Raw genomic sequence first — 12,249 nt, forward strand, 5'->3', positions numbered from 1 at the left:
CTTACCATTGACCGAGGGGTCCTTGGAGCCTAGGTTGGGAACTCCTGATTTAGTGCTTTGCCGGCATATGTGCTGAATAAACTCTTTAAACCGATGGTTAAAATTGACACCTGTACACAACCGGAAGCCTGAGAAGAGCTTACTTGATCAGATGATAATGTGGTAAATTGGATCAGCAAGTTTACAGGTGACACCAAGACTGGGGCATAGTGGAAAGTGAAGAAGATTATTAAAGCTTGAAGTGGGATCTTGACCAGCTGGAGAAAAAGGGCTGAAATGGGCAGATAGCACTTAATGCACATGTGTGAGGTGTTGCACTTTAGAAGGGCTAACCAGGGTAGAACTTACATGATGAGCATTGAAGCATGTGGTAGAGCAGAAGGATCTGGGAATTCAAGTCCATAACTACTTGAAAGTGGCATCACAGGTGGACAGGGTTGTAAATAAAGCTTTTGGCACATTGGCCTTCATAAATCAAAGTATTGAGTACAGAAGTTGGTATGTTATGTTGAAGTTGTATAAGACAGTGAGGCCTAATCTAGAGTAGTGTCTAGAGCAGTTTTGGTCACCTACCTACAGGACAGATGTCAATAAGATTGAAAGAGTACAGGAAAATATACAAAGATCTTGCCAGTACACAACATCAACCAATTCTTTGTCTATCCTACTTGTTACTTCTTCAAAGAATTCTGACAGATTTGTCAGGCAAGATTTTCTTTTGAGGAAACCATGCAGACTATGGCCGATTTTATCATGAGCCTCCAAAAACCGTGAGACCTCATCCTTAATAATCAACTCCAACATCTTCCCAACCACTGAGGTCAAAATAACTGGCCTATAGTTTCCTATCTTCTGCCTCTCTCCCTTCTTGAAGAGTGGAGTGACATTTGAAATTTTCAAGTCTTCTGAAACTATTTAGAATCGAGTGATTCTTGAAAGATCATTACTAATGCATCCACCATCTTTTCAGCCACCTCTTTGAAAACTCCGGGGTGTACATAATCTGGTTCAGGTGACTTATCTACCTTCAGATCTTTCAGTTTCCCAAGCAGTTATGGCAACTTCACCTACTTAATGCCCCCGATTCCTGGAAATTATCCAACATACTGCTAGTGTCTTCCACAGTGGAGACTGATGCAAAATAGTTTTTCAATTTGTCCGTTATTTCATTGTCCCCCATTACTACCTTTCCAGCATCATTTTCCAGCAGTCCAATATCCACTCTCACCTCTCGTTTACACTTTATGCAGCTGAATAAACTTTTTTGTATCCTTTCATATCCTCTTTAATATTATTGTTTAGCCTACTTTCATATTCCATCTTTACCTTCTTAATGAATTATTAGTTGCCTTCTGCTGGTTTTTTAAAAGCTTCCCTATCCTCTAACTTCACTAATCTTTTCTCTATTTTATGCCTTCTGGCTTTTATATTGGCTTTGACTTGTCTTGTTAGCCATGATTGTATCTTCTTTCCTTCAGAATACTTCTTCCTTTTTTGGATGTATATGTTCTATGTCTTCCGAGTTGCTTCTAGAGATTCCAGCCATTGCCGCTCTGCCATCATCCCTGCTAGTGTTCCTCTCCAATCAATTCTGGCCAAATTCTCTCTCAGGCCTCTGTAATTCCCTTTATTCCACTGTAATACTGATGCATCTGACTTTAGGTTCTCCTTCTCAAATTTCAGGGTCAGTTTGATGATATTATGGTCACTTTCCCCTACGGGTTCTTTTATCTTAAGCTCTCTAATCAATTCCAGTTCATTGCACAGCAACCAATCCAGAATAGCTGATCCCCTAGTGGGCTCAATCACAAGCTGCTCTAAAAAGCCATCTCGTAGGCACTCTAGAAATTCCCTCTCCTGGAATCCAGCACCAACCTGATTTTCCCAATCGATCTGCATATTGAAATCCCCCATGACTATTGTAATGTTGCCCATTTGACATGCATTTTCTATCTCCCATTGTAATTTGTAGGCCACATCCTTACTACTGTTTGGGGCTCTGTATACAACTCCCATCAGGGTTTTTTTACCCTTGTTGTTCCTTAGCTCTATTCACAATGATTCAACACCTTCCAACCTTATGTCACCTCTTTCTAATGATTTGATTTCATTTTTTACCAACAGAGCAATGGCACCCCTTCTGCCTTCCTGCCTATCCTTTCGATACAATGCGTATCCTTGGACATTAAGCTCTCAGCTATAATCTTTCAGCCATGATTCAGTGATGCCTACAGCATCATACCTGCCAATCTACAACTGTACTGCAAGTTCATCGACCTCATTCCGTATACTGCATGCATTCAGATACAACACCTTTAGTCCTGTATTCACCCTTTTTGATCTTGTCTGACCACACTCAACCTTTAGATTCCTAACTTTGTCTGAGGTCTTACCAACATCTGCCTGCACAACCTCTCCACTAAATGCTCTGGCACTCTGGTTCCCATCCCCCTACAACTCTAGTTAAAACTCCACTGTACAGAATTAACAACATTTCCCACTAGGACATTAGTTCCCCTCCAGTGCAGGTGCAAATCGTCTCTTCTGTACAGGTCCCACTTTCCCTGAAAGAGAGACAAATGATCCAAAAATCATGCCCTCCCTCCCATACCAACTCCCTAGCCACATACTGAACTGTATAACCTCCCTAGTTCTGGCCTCACTAGCATATTGCAGGGGTAGCAATCCTGAGATCACAGCCCTGGAGGTCCTGCCCTTCAACTTAGCACCTAACTCCCTGAATTCCTTCTGCAGAACCTCATCATTCATCCTACCCATGTCATTGGTACCTACATGGTCCATGACTTACACAATCACAGCATTTGGTGCATAGTTTGATGTAGTACTTGAGCATTCATGCTGCAAAGTTTCTGTTTGGTATTTATAACCCATGTAATACAGTTTCTCAGTGTTAAATATGTGGTGAAACATGAGTTTTGTAAGCTATGAGATAGCTATTCAATGTTTCTTAATATTATAGAGTTCTGATAGAGTGTAGGACAAAATAAAACGGCACAGGAATCAGCCCTTCATCCAACCATAACACCCTTCAACCTGTACACGAGCCCTGCCTGAACGTGCTGTCTCTCAGTTTCCTGTCTGTTCATGTGTCTATCTAAATGTTTTCTAAACATTGTAGTTTCACCTCCCTGATAGTGCACTGCAGGAACCTACCGCTATGTGTGAGGAAAATCTTTCCTCCTTTAAACTGTTCCCCTAATGCAAGATGCTTACTATAGTGTTTCTTTACCTGTTTCAGTTCTTGGAAAACTGAACCAGATGAACCTAGCGGGTAAGTGGAGAGAATTAAGTTTGTATCTAAATTTGTTATCAAAAACTTTCATTACAAATTTTAAATGGCTTTTAATATTTTGTTTGTTTTAATATAGATGACAAGCCACCCAGTTACACTGCTCCAAAACCGTGGTGTCTAAAGCATCGTACCAAAGGTAATCTTAATCCTCCACTTCCTTTCATGTGTTGTTGAATAAATGTGTTGACATGTAACAGAATGAAAAATGCACCTGTATCCTTGGTAAAAGCAGTTGATGATTTAACTTTCTTTCTATCACTGTTTTAGCTAAATATCAGTGACTAATGTATTAAAACTGGGCCATTCATTTAAATTCAGAACTTTGGGACAGTGATTTCACAGTGTTTTCTCTCTTTTCCATTAGATCCTTGTCAATCTCCCATTGGACTTAACATTCCTTCCCTCAACTAGTAAAATTCCACCAAAATAATGTGCAGCAGAAATGGCCAACTATCGCCATGGCAACTGGAAAAAAATGAGTTAAGACTGATTCCATTTTGTAGTTCTCTGTCCATAGGCTTCCAGATGATCACATGTCATAAGGTCATTCAACTATTGTTTTCAATGTAATGAGGGTATCTGCCTCTACCAATGTTTTGGGCGTTGAAATCTAGACCCCAGTATTTATTGTGCTCAAAGACTTTTTATGAACTCCTTTTAAACCTTCCACCAGTTACTTTTCTTATATGTCCCTGGTAACTGGTCTTGACTGAGTAAGAAGTATTTTCTGTTTACTCTAATTCGGCCTCTTAATTGTTTATGCTTATTGTATATTTTTTATGCATCGTCAAATCCGGAGTAATAATCACTTTGTTTTCCTTTACGTTGCTGTACTTTAGAATGGCAATAAACAAAGATGAATCTTCAATAAATTCATATACCCGTTTCTTATTTATTTATTTATTTATTTATTTATTTATATTTTATTTTATTTAGAGAGACGGGGCTGAGCAGGCTCTTCTGTCCGGACAATCTGCACTGTCCAGCAACCCACCTATTTAATCCTCACCTAATCACAGGACAATTTACAATCACTAATTAACCTACTACATCTTTGGACTGTGGGATGAAACCAGGGCACCTGAAGGAAAGTCATATGGTCATGGGGAGAATATGCAAACTCCTTCCATGCAGTGCCAGAATTGAACTCTGAAAGTTGTGCTGTAACAGTGTCATGCTAACCGGCACATTATCATTGGGCCCAGCTAATTCTGTTTTAAAACGAAACATCTCCAATATTGCTTTTCTTTCACATGCTGACCACATCTTTGTAAATCTCCACTTTAGTACTAAGACATCCCTTGGTTAATATCTTTACAGAGTCACATTAAGGGACTTCTTGATAAGGCCTGTAAAATGAAAAATCTACATATTCTGGAAATATGATAGAATAGGTGTGATAGAATCAGAGGGACAAGAGGGGGAGGTGTTGCATTGCTTGTCAGAGAAAATATTACAGCGGTGCTTTGGCAGGATAGATTAGAGGGCTCATCTAGGAAGGCTATTTGGGTGGAATTGAGGAATGGGAAAGGTGTACTGACACTTATAAGGGTGTATTATAGACCACCTAATGGGGAGCGAGAATGGGAGGAGTAAATTTGTAAGGAGATAGCAGACATTTGTAGTAAGAACAGGGTTGTGATTGTGGGACATTTTAATTTTCCACACATGACTGGGAAACCCATACTGTAAAAGGGCTGGGTGGTTTGGAGTTTTGTAAAATGTGTGCAGGATAGTTTTTTGCAGCAATACATAGAGGTACCAACTAGAGAATGGGCAGTGTTGGATTTCCTGTTAGGGAATGAAATAGGTCAGGTGATGGAGGTATGTGTTGGGGAGCACTTCGGGTCCAGTGATCACAATGCCATTAGTTTCAACATAATTATGGAGAAGAATAGGTCTGGACCCAGGGTTGAGATTTTTGATTGGAGAAAGGCTAACTTTGAGAAGATGTGAAAGGATTTAGGAGGAGTGGATTGGGACAATTTGTTTTATTGGAAGGATGTAATAGAGAAATGGAGGTCATTTAAAGGTGAAATTTTGAGGGTACAGAATCTTTATGTTCCTGTTAGGTTGAAAAGAAAGGTTAAAAGTTTGAGAGAGCCATGGTTTTCAAGGGATATTGGAAACTTGGTACAGAAAAAGAGAGACATCTACAATAAATATAGGCAGCATGGAGTAAATGAGGTGCTCAAGGAATATAAGGAATGAAAGAAGAATCTTAAGAAAGAAATCAGAAAAGCTAAAAGAAGATATGAGGTTGCTTTGGCAAGTAAGGTGAAAATAAATCCAAAGGGTTTCTACAGTTATATTAATAGCAAAAGGATAGTGAGGGATAAAATTGGTCCCTTAGAGAATCAGAGTGGACAGCTATGTGTGGAGCCAAAAGAGATGGGGGAGATTTTGAACAATTTCTTTTCTTTGGTATTCACTAAGGAGAAGGATATTGAATTGTGTAAGGTAAGGGAAACAAGTAGGGAAGTTATGGAAACTATGACGATTAAAGAGGAGGAAGTACTGGCGCTTTTAAGGAATATAAAAGTGGATAAATCTCTGGGCCCTAGGACCTTGTGGGAAGTTAGTGTAGAAATAGCTGGGGCTCTGACAGAAATATTTCAAATGTCATAAGAAACAGGGATGGAGCCGGAGGATTGGTGTATTGCTCATTTTGTTCCATTGTTTAAAAAGGGTTCTAAGAGTAAACCTAGCAATTATAGGCCTGTAAGTTTGATGTCAGTGGTGGGTAAATTAATGGAGAGTATTCTTAGAGATGGTATATATAATTATCTGGATAGGCAGGGTCTGATTAGGAACAGTCAACATGGATTTGTGCGTGGAAGGTCATGTGTGACAAATCTTATTGAAATTTTTGAAGAGGTTACTAGGAAAGTTGACGAGGGTAAAGCAGTGGATGTTGTCTATATGGACTTCAGTAAGGCCTTTGACAAGGTTCCGCACAAGGTTCAATCATTAGGTATTAATATTGAAGTAGTAAAATGGATTCAACAGTGGCTGGATTGGAGATGCCAGAGAGTAGTGGTGGATAACTGTTTGCCAGGTTGGAGGCCGGTGACTAGTGGTGTGCCTCAGGGATCTGTACTGGGCCCAGCGTTGTTTGTCATATACATTGATGATCTGGATGATGGGGTGGTAAATTGGATTAGTAAGAATGCAGATGATACTAAGATAGGTGGCGTTGTGGATAATGAAGTAGATTTTCAAAGCTTGTAGGGAGATTTAGGCCAGTTAGAAGAGTGGGCTGAAAGATGGCAGATGGAGTTTAATGCTGATAAATGTGAGGTGCTACATTTTGGCTGGAATAATCCAAATAGGACATACATGGTAAATGGTAGGACATTGAAGAATTCAGTAGTACAGAGTGTTCTAGGAATAATGGTGCATAGTTCCCTGAAGGTGGGGAAAGGATATCATGTGGATAGGGTGGTGAAGAAAGCTTTTAGTATGCTGGCCTTTATAAATCAGAGCATTGAGTATAGGAGTTGGGATGTAATGTTAAAATTGTACAAGGTATTGGTAAGGCCGAATTTGGAGTGTTGTGTACAGTTCTGGTCACCGAATTATAGAAAAGATAGAGAGAGTACAGAGGAGATTTACTAGAATGTTACCTGGGTTTCAGCACCTAAGTTACAGAGAAAGGTTGAATAAGTTATGTCTTTATTCTTTGGAGCGTAGAAGGTTGAGGGGGGACTTGATAGAGGTATTTAAAATTATGAGGGGGTAGATAGAGTTGACGTGGATAGGCTTTTTCCATTGAGAGTAGGGGAGATTCAAACAAGAGGACATGAGTTGAGAGTTAGGGGGCAAAAGTTTAGGGGTAACATGAAGGGGAATTTCTTTACTCAGAGAGTGGTAGCTGTGTGGAATGAGCTTCCAGTAGAAGTGGTAGAGATAGGTTTGAAATTGTCATTTAAAGTAAAATTGGATAGGTATATGGACAGGAAAGGAATGGAGGGTTATGGGCTGAGTGCAGGTAGGTGGGACTAGGTGAGAGTAAGCGTTCAGCATGGACTAGAAGGTCCGAGATGGCTTGTTTCCATGCTGTAATTGTTATATGGTTATATTAAATAATAACTGAAACTGCTGGAAATACCTGGCAAATCAGGCAGCACGTGCTGATAGATTGTTGTTCCTATCTGCGTCATGTGGTGCATTGGGCAGCAACCTTGCCATTTCTTTAACATTTTTTTCCCTGTTTTTATGAGGCTGAGTTGCTAGCTTGACACTCAAACCCAGCACAGATGGAAAGTGTGTAAGGAGCTGGTCAGATTTGAACCCAGGACCACTCGCCTCGAAAGTCCGGTACAAATGCCATTACTCAACCGGCCGGCTAAATGTGTTGGAGAGAGAAAAACAGTTAATGCCTCAGGTTAAGACCTCTTTGACAAGAATGGAAATTTGAGAAAACCAACATGCAAATTGGAGAACAGAGAAGAGGAAACAAAGGGAATGTGTGCAAAACAATATCGATAAAAGTTTACCAGATATTTTCTAACCAGTGGCAAAGGCTGAGGGGAGATCTGATGGAGATTTATAAGATTATGAGAGGCATTCCCGGGGTGGGAATGTCTAATACCGGAGGGCATTCATTGAAGGTGAGAGGGGGTAGGTTCAAAGGGGATGTGAGGGGTGGAATGCACTGTCTGGTACAGTGGTAGAGGCAAACACATTTAAGAGATCTTTAGATAGGTACATGAATATGAGAAGATAGAGGAATATGGAGATTGTGTAGGCAGGAGGGATTAGTACTTGGGTGTTCTTGATTTGCTTTTTAGCTGGTTCAGCACAACATTGTGGGCTGAATGGCCTGTTCCTCTGCTGTACTCTTTTATGTTCTATTTAAGAGAGGGAGCTGCTTGCAGGAGTGTAACTATAAGATGGTGAATGACCCTAATGCTGAACCTTTTTGGAGATACCTTGCATATGCAGAGTGGTACAGGGAATAGCAGAGTGGCTTTTGTTCCCAGGATGGTGGAAAGTTAAGAAGCAAATTCTTATCAAGTTATACAATATAGAAACAAACCAACTTTTAAAATATATAAGGCCATCAAAATTATCTTTGCCACAATTTAGGAGTGGACTCTCTCCGTATCTATTTTAAATCTAATAGAGTTATGGTCACTAGTCTCAAAGTGTTATGGTTCGGTCCGGAGTCTGCTTTCCGGATCTTGATCCGGTCCACGTACTCCAGACTCTGGATCTTGTAGCCATCCCTCCTTTCACCCTTAAGCCCAAATAGGATCATCTTGGCTTAAGGAGGTGCACCTGAGATCTATTGGCTTGCAGGTGGATATAAGGGGCTCTGGGACTGAGTCTAGTTGGGGGTTGTCTTGTTTGTGCTGTTTTGACCCTGGCTGGGAGTACCCACTGTTAATCATCTAGTCTGTAAGTCTGTTCTTGTAGTCACCCTAGACTGAGCTCCCTTCTGATCCCTTGCCTCTGTTGGGTAAGCAGGCAGGACTGCTGTTGCCCAGTGGGGGACTCTGACACTTTCCTACCCCTCTCTTCTGATGGATTGGGCCCCACAACCTGCCTAGGTGCTCTATATCTTGCCCAGGCCCTGTGTTCCTGCCTGGGTGGCTGGGCCCTGCACAGAAGTAATGTGGCCTGCTCAGGGGGCTATCCTCCCAGCATTCCTTGTCCCATAGATCCTGCCTTTGCCATGAACTCCAGGATCCTGCCTTTGCCATGAACTCTCTGAACCCCAGGATCACTGTTGCATGCCATGGTCTCCCCATCTTGTTCTATCCTTTAGTTGTTCCTGTCCTGCCCCTAGTACTTCAGTGCCTGCGTCCTGAATTTGGGTCCAGTCTCCATGTCCCCTTGTGACAAAATGCTCTCTCCTGACACACATTACTTGCTTTCCCAGTAGGAGGTCTAATGTTGCTCCCTATCCTTTCCTGGATACACTTCATAAATTGCATTTCATCCAAGCCTTTTGGCATTATAACAGTCTCAATCAATAAAAGAATTTCAAAAGTGATTTCAAAGTTAAAATCATCTACTTTTACAACCCTAGTAGTTTTATAGCTATCTATAACCTCTCTAAGTATTTGCTCCACTAATTCCCACATACTATTAGGGGCCTAAGAGGGTCATAGAGTCAGCACAGAAACAGGCCCTTTGGCCCATTGTCCATGTCAAAAGCCATCTAAACTGCCTACTTCTGTTGGCCTGCACTGAGTCCATAATCCTCTATCCCTATTATCCAAAAATCTCTTAAATGTTTAAATTGAGCTCACATGGACCACTTGTGCTGGCAGCTCGTTTTACACTTGCAACTCTGAGTGAAGAATTTTCCCTTCATGTTCCCCTTAAACTTCTCACCTTTCACCTTTAACCCATGACCTCTGGTTGTACTCAATGGAAAAAGCCTATTTTCATTTATCCTATCTATACCCCTTATAGTTTTGTATATTTCTATCAAATCTCCTCTCTATCTTCTACATTCTAAAGAATACAGTCCTAACCTATTCAATCTTTCCTTATAATTCAAGTCCTCTAGACCCGGCAATGTCCTTGTAAATTTTCTCTGTACTCTTTCAGCCTTGTTTACATTTTCCCTGTAGGTAAGTGACCAAATGTGCACACAATACTCACAATTAGGCCTCACCAATGTCTTTATAATTTCAAAATAACATCCAATCTCCTGTAGTCAATACTTTGACCTACGAAGTCTAATGTGCCAGAAGCTTTCTTTTTGACCCTATCTACTTGTGATGCCACTTTCAATGAATTATGCACCTGTATTCCCAGATCCCTTTGTTCTACCACACTCTGCAGTGCCCTACTGTTCACTGTGTAAGACCTACACTGCTTGGTCCCACTGAAGTGCAAACCCTTGTACTTGTCTGCATTAAATTCCTTCTGCCATTTTTCAGCCGATTTTTCCAGCTGAGGTAGATCCCCCTGCAAGCCATGATAGCCTTCCTGACTGTCCACTATTCCCCCTATCTTGGTGTCATCCATAAATTTGCTGATCCAGTTAACCACATTATCATCCAGATCATTGATATAGGTGACAAACAACAGATCCCTGCAACACACTACTAGTCATAGGCCTCCAGTCAGAGAGACAACCCTTTACTACTACTACTCTCTGGCTTCTCACACAATGCAAATATCTAATCCTATTTACTACTTTATCTTGTTGGCCAGCCTCCCATGTCAAATATCTTACTAAAGTCCTTGTAGACAATATCCGCTACCTTGCCTTCATCCACTTTCCTGTAAGCTTCCTCAAAAATTATTTAAGATTGGTTAGACATGGTCTACCATGCATGAAGCTATGCTGACTATCTTTAATTAGTCTATATCTATCCAAATACTTATATATCCCATCCCTTAGAACACATTCCAATAACTGATGTCTGCCTCACTGGCTTCTAATTTCATGGTTTCTGTGCAACCTCATCAAAGTGATTATCCCTTCTTTATTCTGAATCCTCACTGGATCCCCAGGATATCCACGGAGTGAATATCTGGTCCAGTGTTCTATAAGACATTCATGAGGCCTAATTTGGAGTATTGTGTAGCAGTTCTGGTTACCTAACGCAAACAATGGTGAGATATTGCACTTCAGTAGGGCAAACCAGGGTAGGTCTTACACAGTGAATGGAAGGGCACTGAAGGGTGTGGTAGAACAAAGCAATCTGGGAATACAGGTCCACAATTCATTGAAAGTAACATAATATAAGACATAGGAGCAGAATTAGGCCATTTAGCCCATCATATCTGCTCCACTATTTAATCATAGCTGATCCTTTTTTGTCCTGCTCAGCCCTACTCTCCATAACCTTTGCCCTCATGTCCAATCAAGAATCTATCAAGCCCTGACTTAAATACACGCAATGACCTGGCTACCACAGCTGCCTGTGATAATAAATTTCACAAATTCACCACACTTTGGCTAAAGAAATTTCTCCGCATCTCTATTTAGAAAGGGTGCCCTTCCATCCTGAGACTGTGCACTCTTCTCCTAGACACCCCACCATGGTAAACATTCTTTCCACATCTACTCTGTCTAGGCATTTCAACATTTGAAAGGTTTCAATGAGATCCCCCCTCATCCTTCTAAATTCCAGTCAGTACAGGCCCAGAGCAATTAATGTTCCTCATATGATAACACTTTCATTCCCGAAATCATCCTTGTGAACCTCCTCTGGACTCTCTCCAATGCCAGCACATCTTTTCTAAGATGAACACTTTTCTAAAACTGTTCACAATACTCAAGGTGAGGCCTCACCAGTGCCTTATGAAGCTTCAGCATCACATCTCTGCTCTTGTATTCTAGACCCCTTGAATTTGCCTTCCTCACCAATGATTCAACCTGCAAATTAACCTTCAGGGCGTTCTGCACAAGAACTTCCAAATCCCTTGGCATCTCAGATTTTTTGAATTTTCTCCCCATTTTGAAAACAGTTTGCATATTTATTTCTTCTACCAAAGTGCATGACTATGAATTTCCAACATTTTATTTCATTTGCCGCTTGCCCATTCTCCTCATCTTTCTAAGTTCTTCTGCAGCCTACCTGTTTCCTCAGTACTACTTGCCCCTCCAGTGCTGTTGCAGGCAGATAGGGTAAAGAAAGCTTTTGGTACATTCACCTTCAAAGATGGGATGCTATGTTGAATTTGTATAAAATGTTGGTGGGGCTTAATTTGGATTATTACGTGCAGTTCTAGTCACCTATCTACAAGACAGATGTAAATAAGGTTGAAAAAGTACAGAGAAAATTTATAAGAACGTTGCTGAGACTTGAGGACCTGAATTACAGGGAAAGGTTGAATAGGTTAGAACTTAATTCTCTGGCGCATAGCAAAATGAGGTATGATAGAGGTGTGCAAAATTAGTGTGATTTAAGACTGTAACACTACATGACATAGGAGATGTTTTGCCTGGACTTTGAGGTGGTAGG

General features: G+C 40.9%; 1 protein-coding gene across 2 annotated transcripts in view; it reads left to right on the plus strand.

The window, feature by feature from the left end:
• LOC140714088 (signal-transducing adaptor protein 1-like) overlaps window positions 1-12,249 on the plus strand; it is an 85,754-nt gene that overhangs the window by 69,684 nt on the left and 3,821 nt on the right. Inside the window, exons 11-13 of one of the 2 annotated variants that reach the window (XM_073024837.1) lie at window positions 3,260-3,292; window positions 3,390-3,449; window positions 3,678-3,923. In XM_073024837.1, the coding sequence (XP_072880938.1) occupies window positions 3,260-3,292; window positions 3,390-3,449; window positions 3,678-3,724 (140 nt within the window). In that variant the 3' untranslated portion in view covers window positions 3,725-3,923. Of the gene's footprint in view, window positions 1-3,259; window positions 3,293-3,389; window positions 3,450-3,677; window positions 3,924-12,249 lie in introns of those variants that run through there. The other variant, XM_073024826.1, reaches the window with a different exon arrangement.

The sequence above is a fragment of the Hemitrygon akajei genome, chromosome 2 (genome assembly GCF_048418815.1).
Source record: "Hemitrygon akajei chromosome 2, sHemAka1.3, whole genome shotgun sequence".
Taxonomy (NCBI): Eukaryota; Metazoa; Chordata; class Chondrichthyes; order Myliobatiformes; family Dasyatidae; genus Hemitrygon; species Hemitrygon akajei.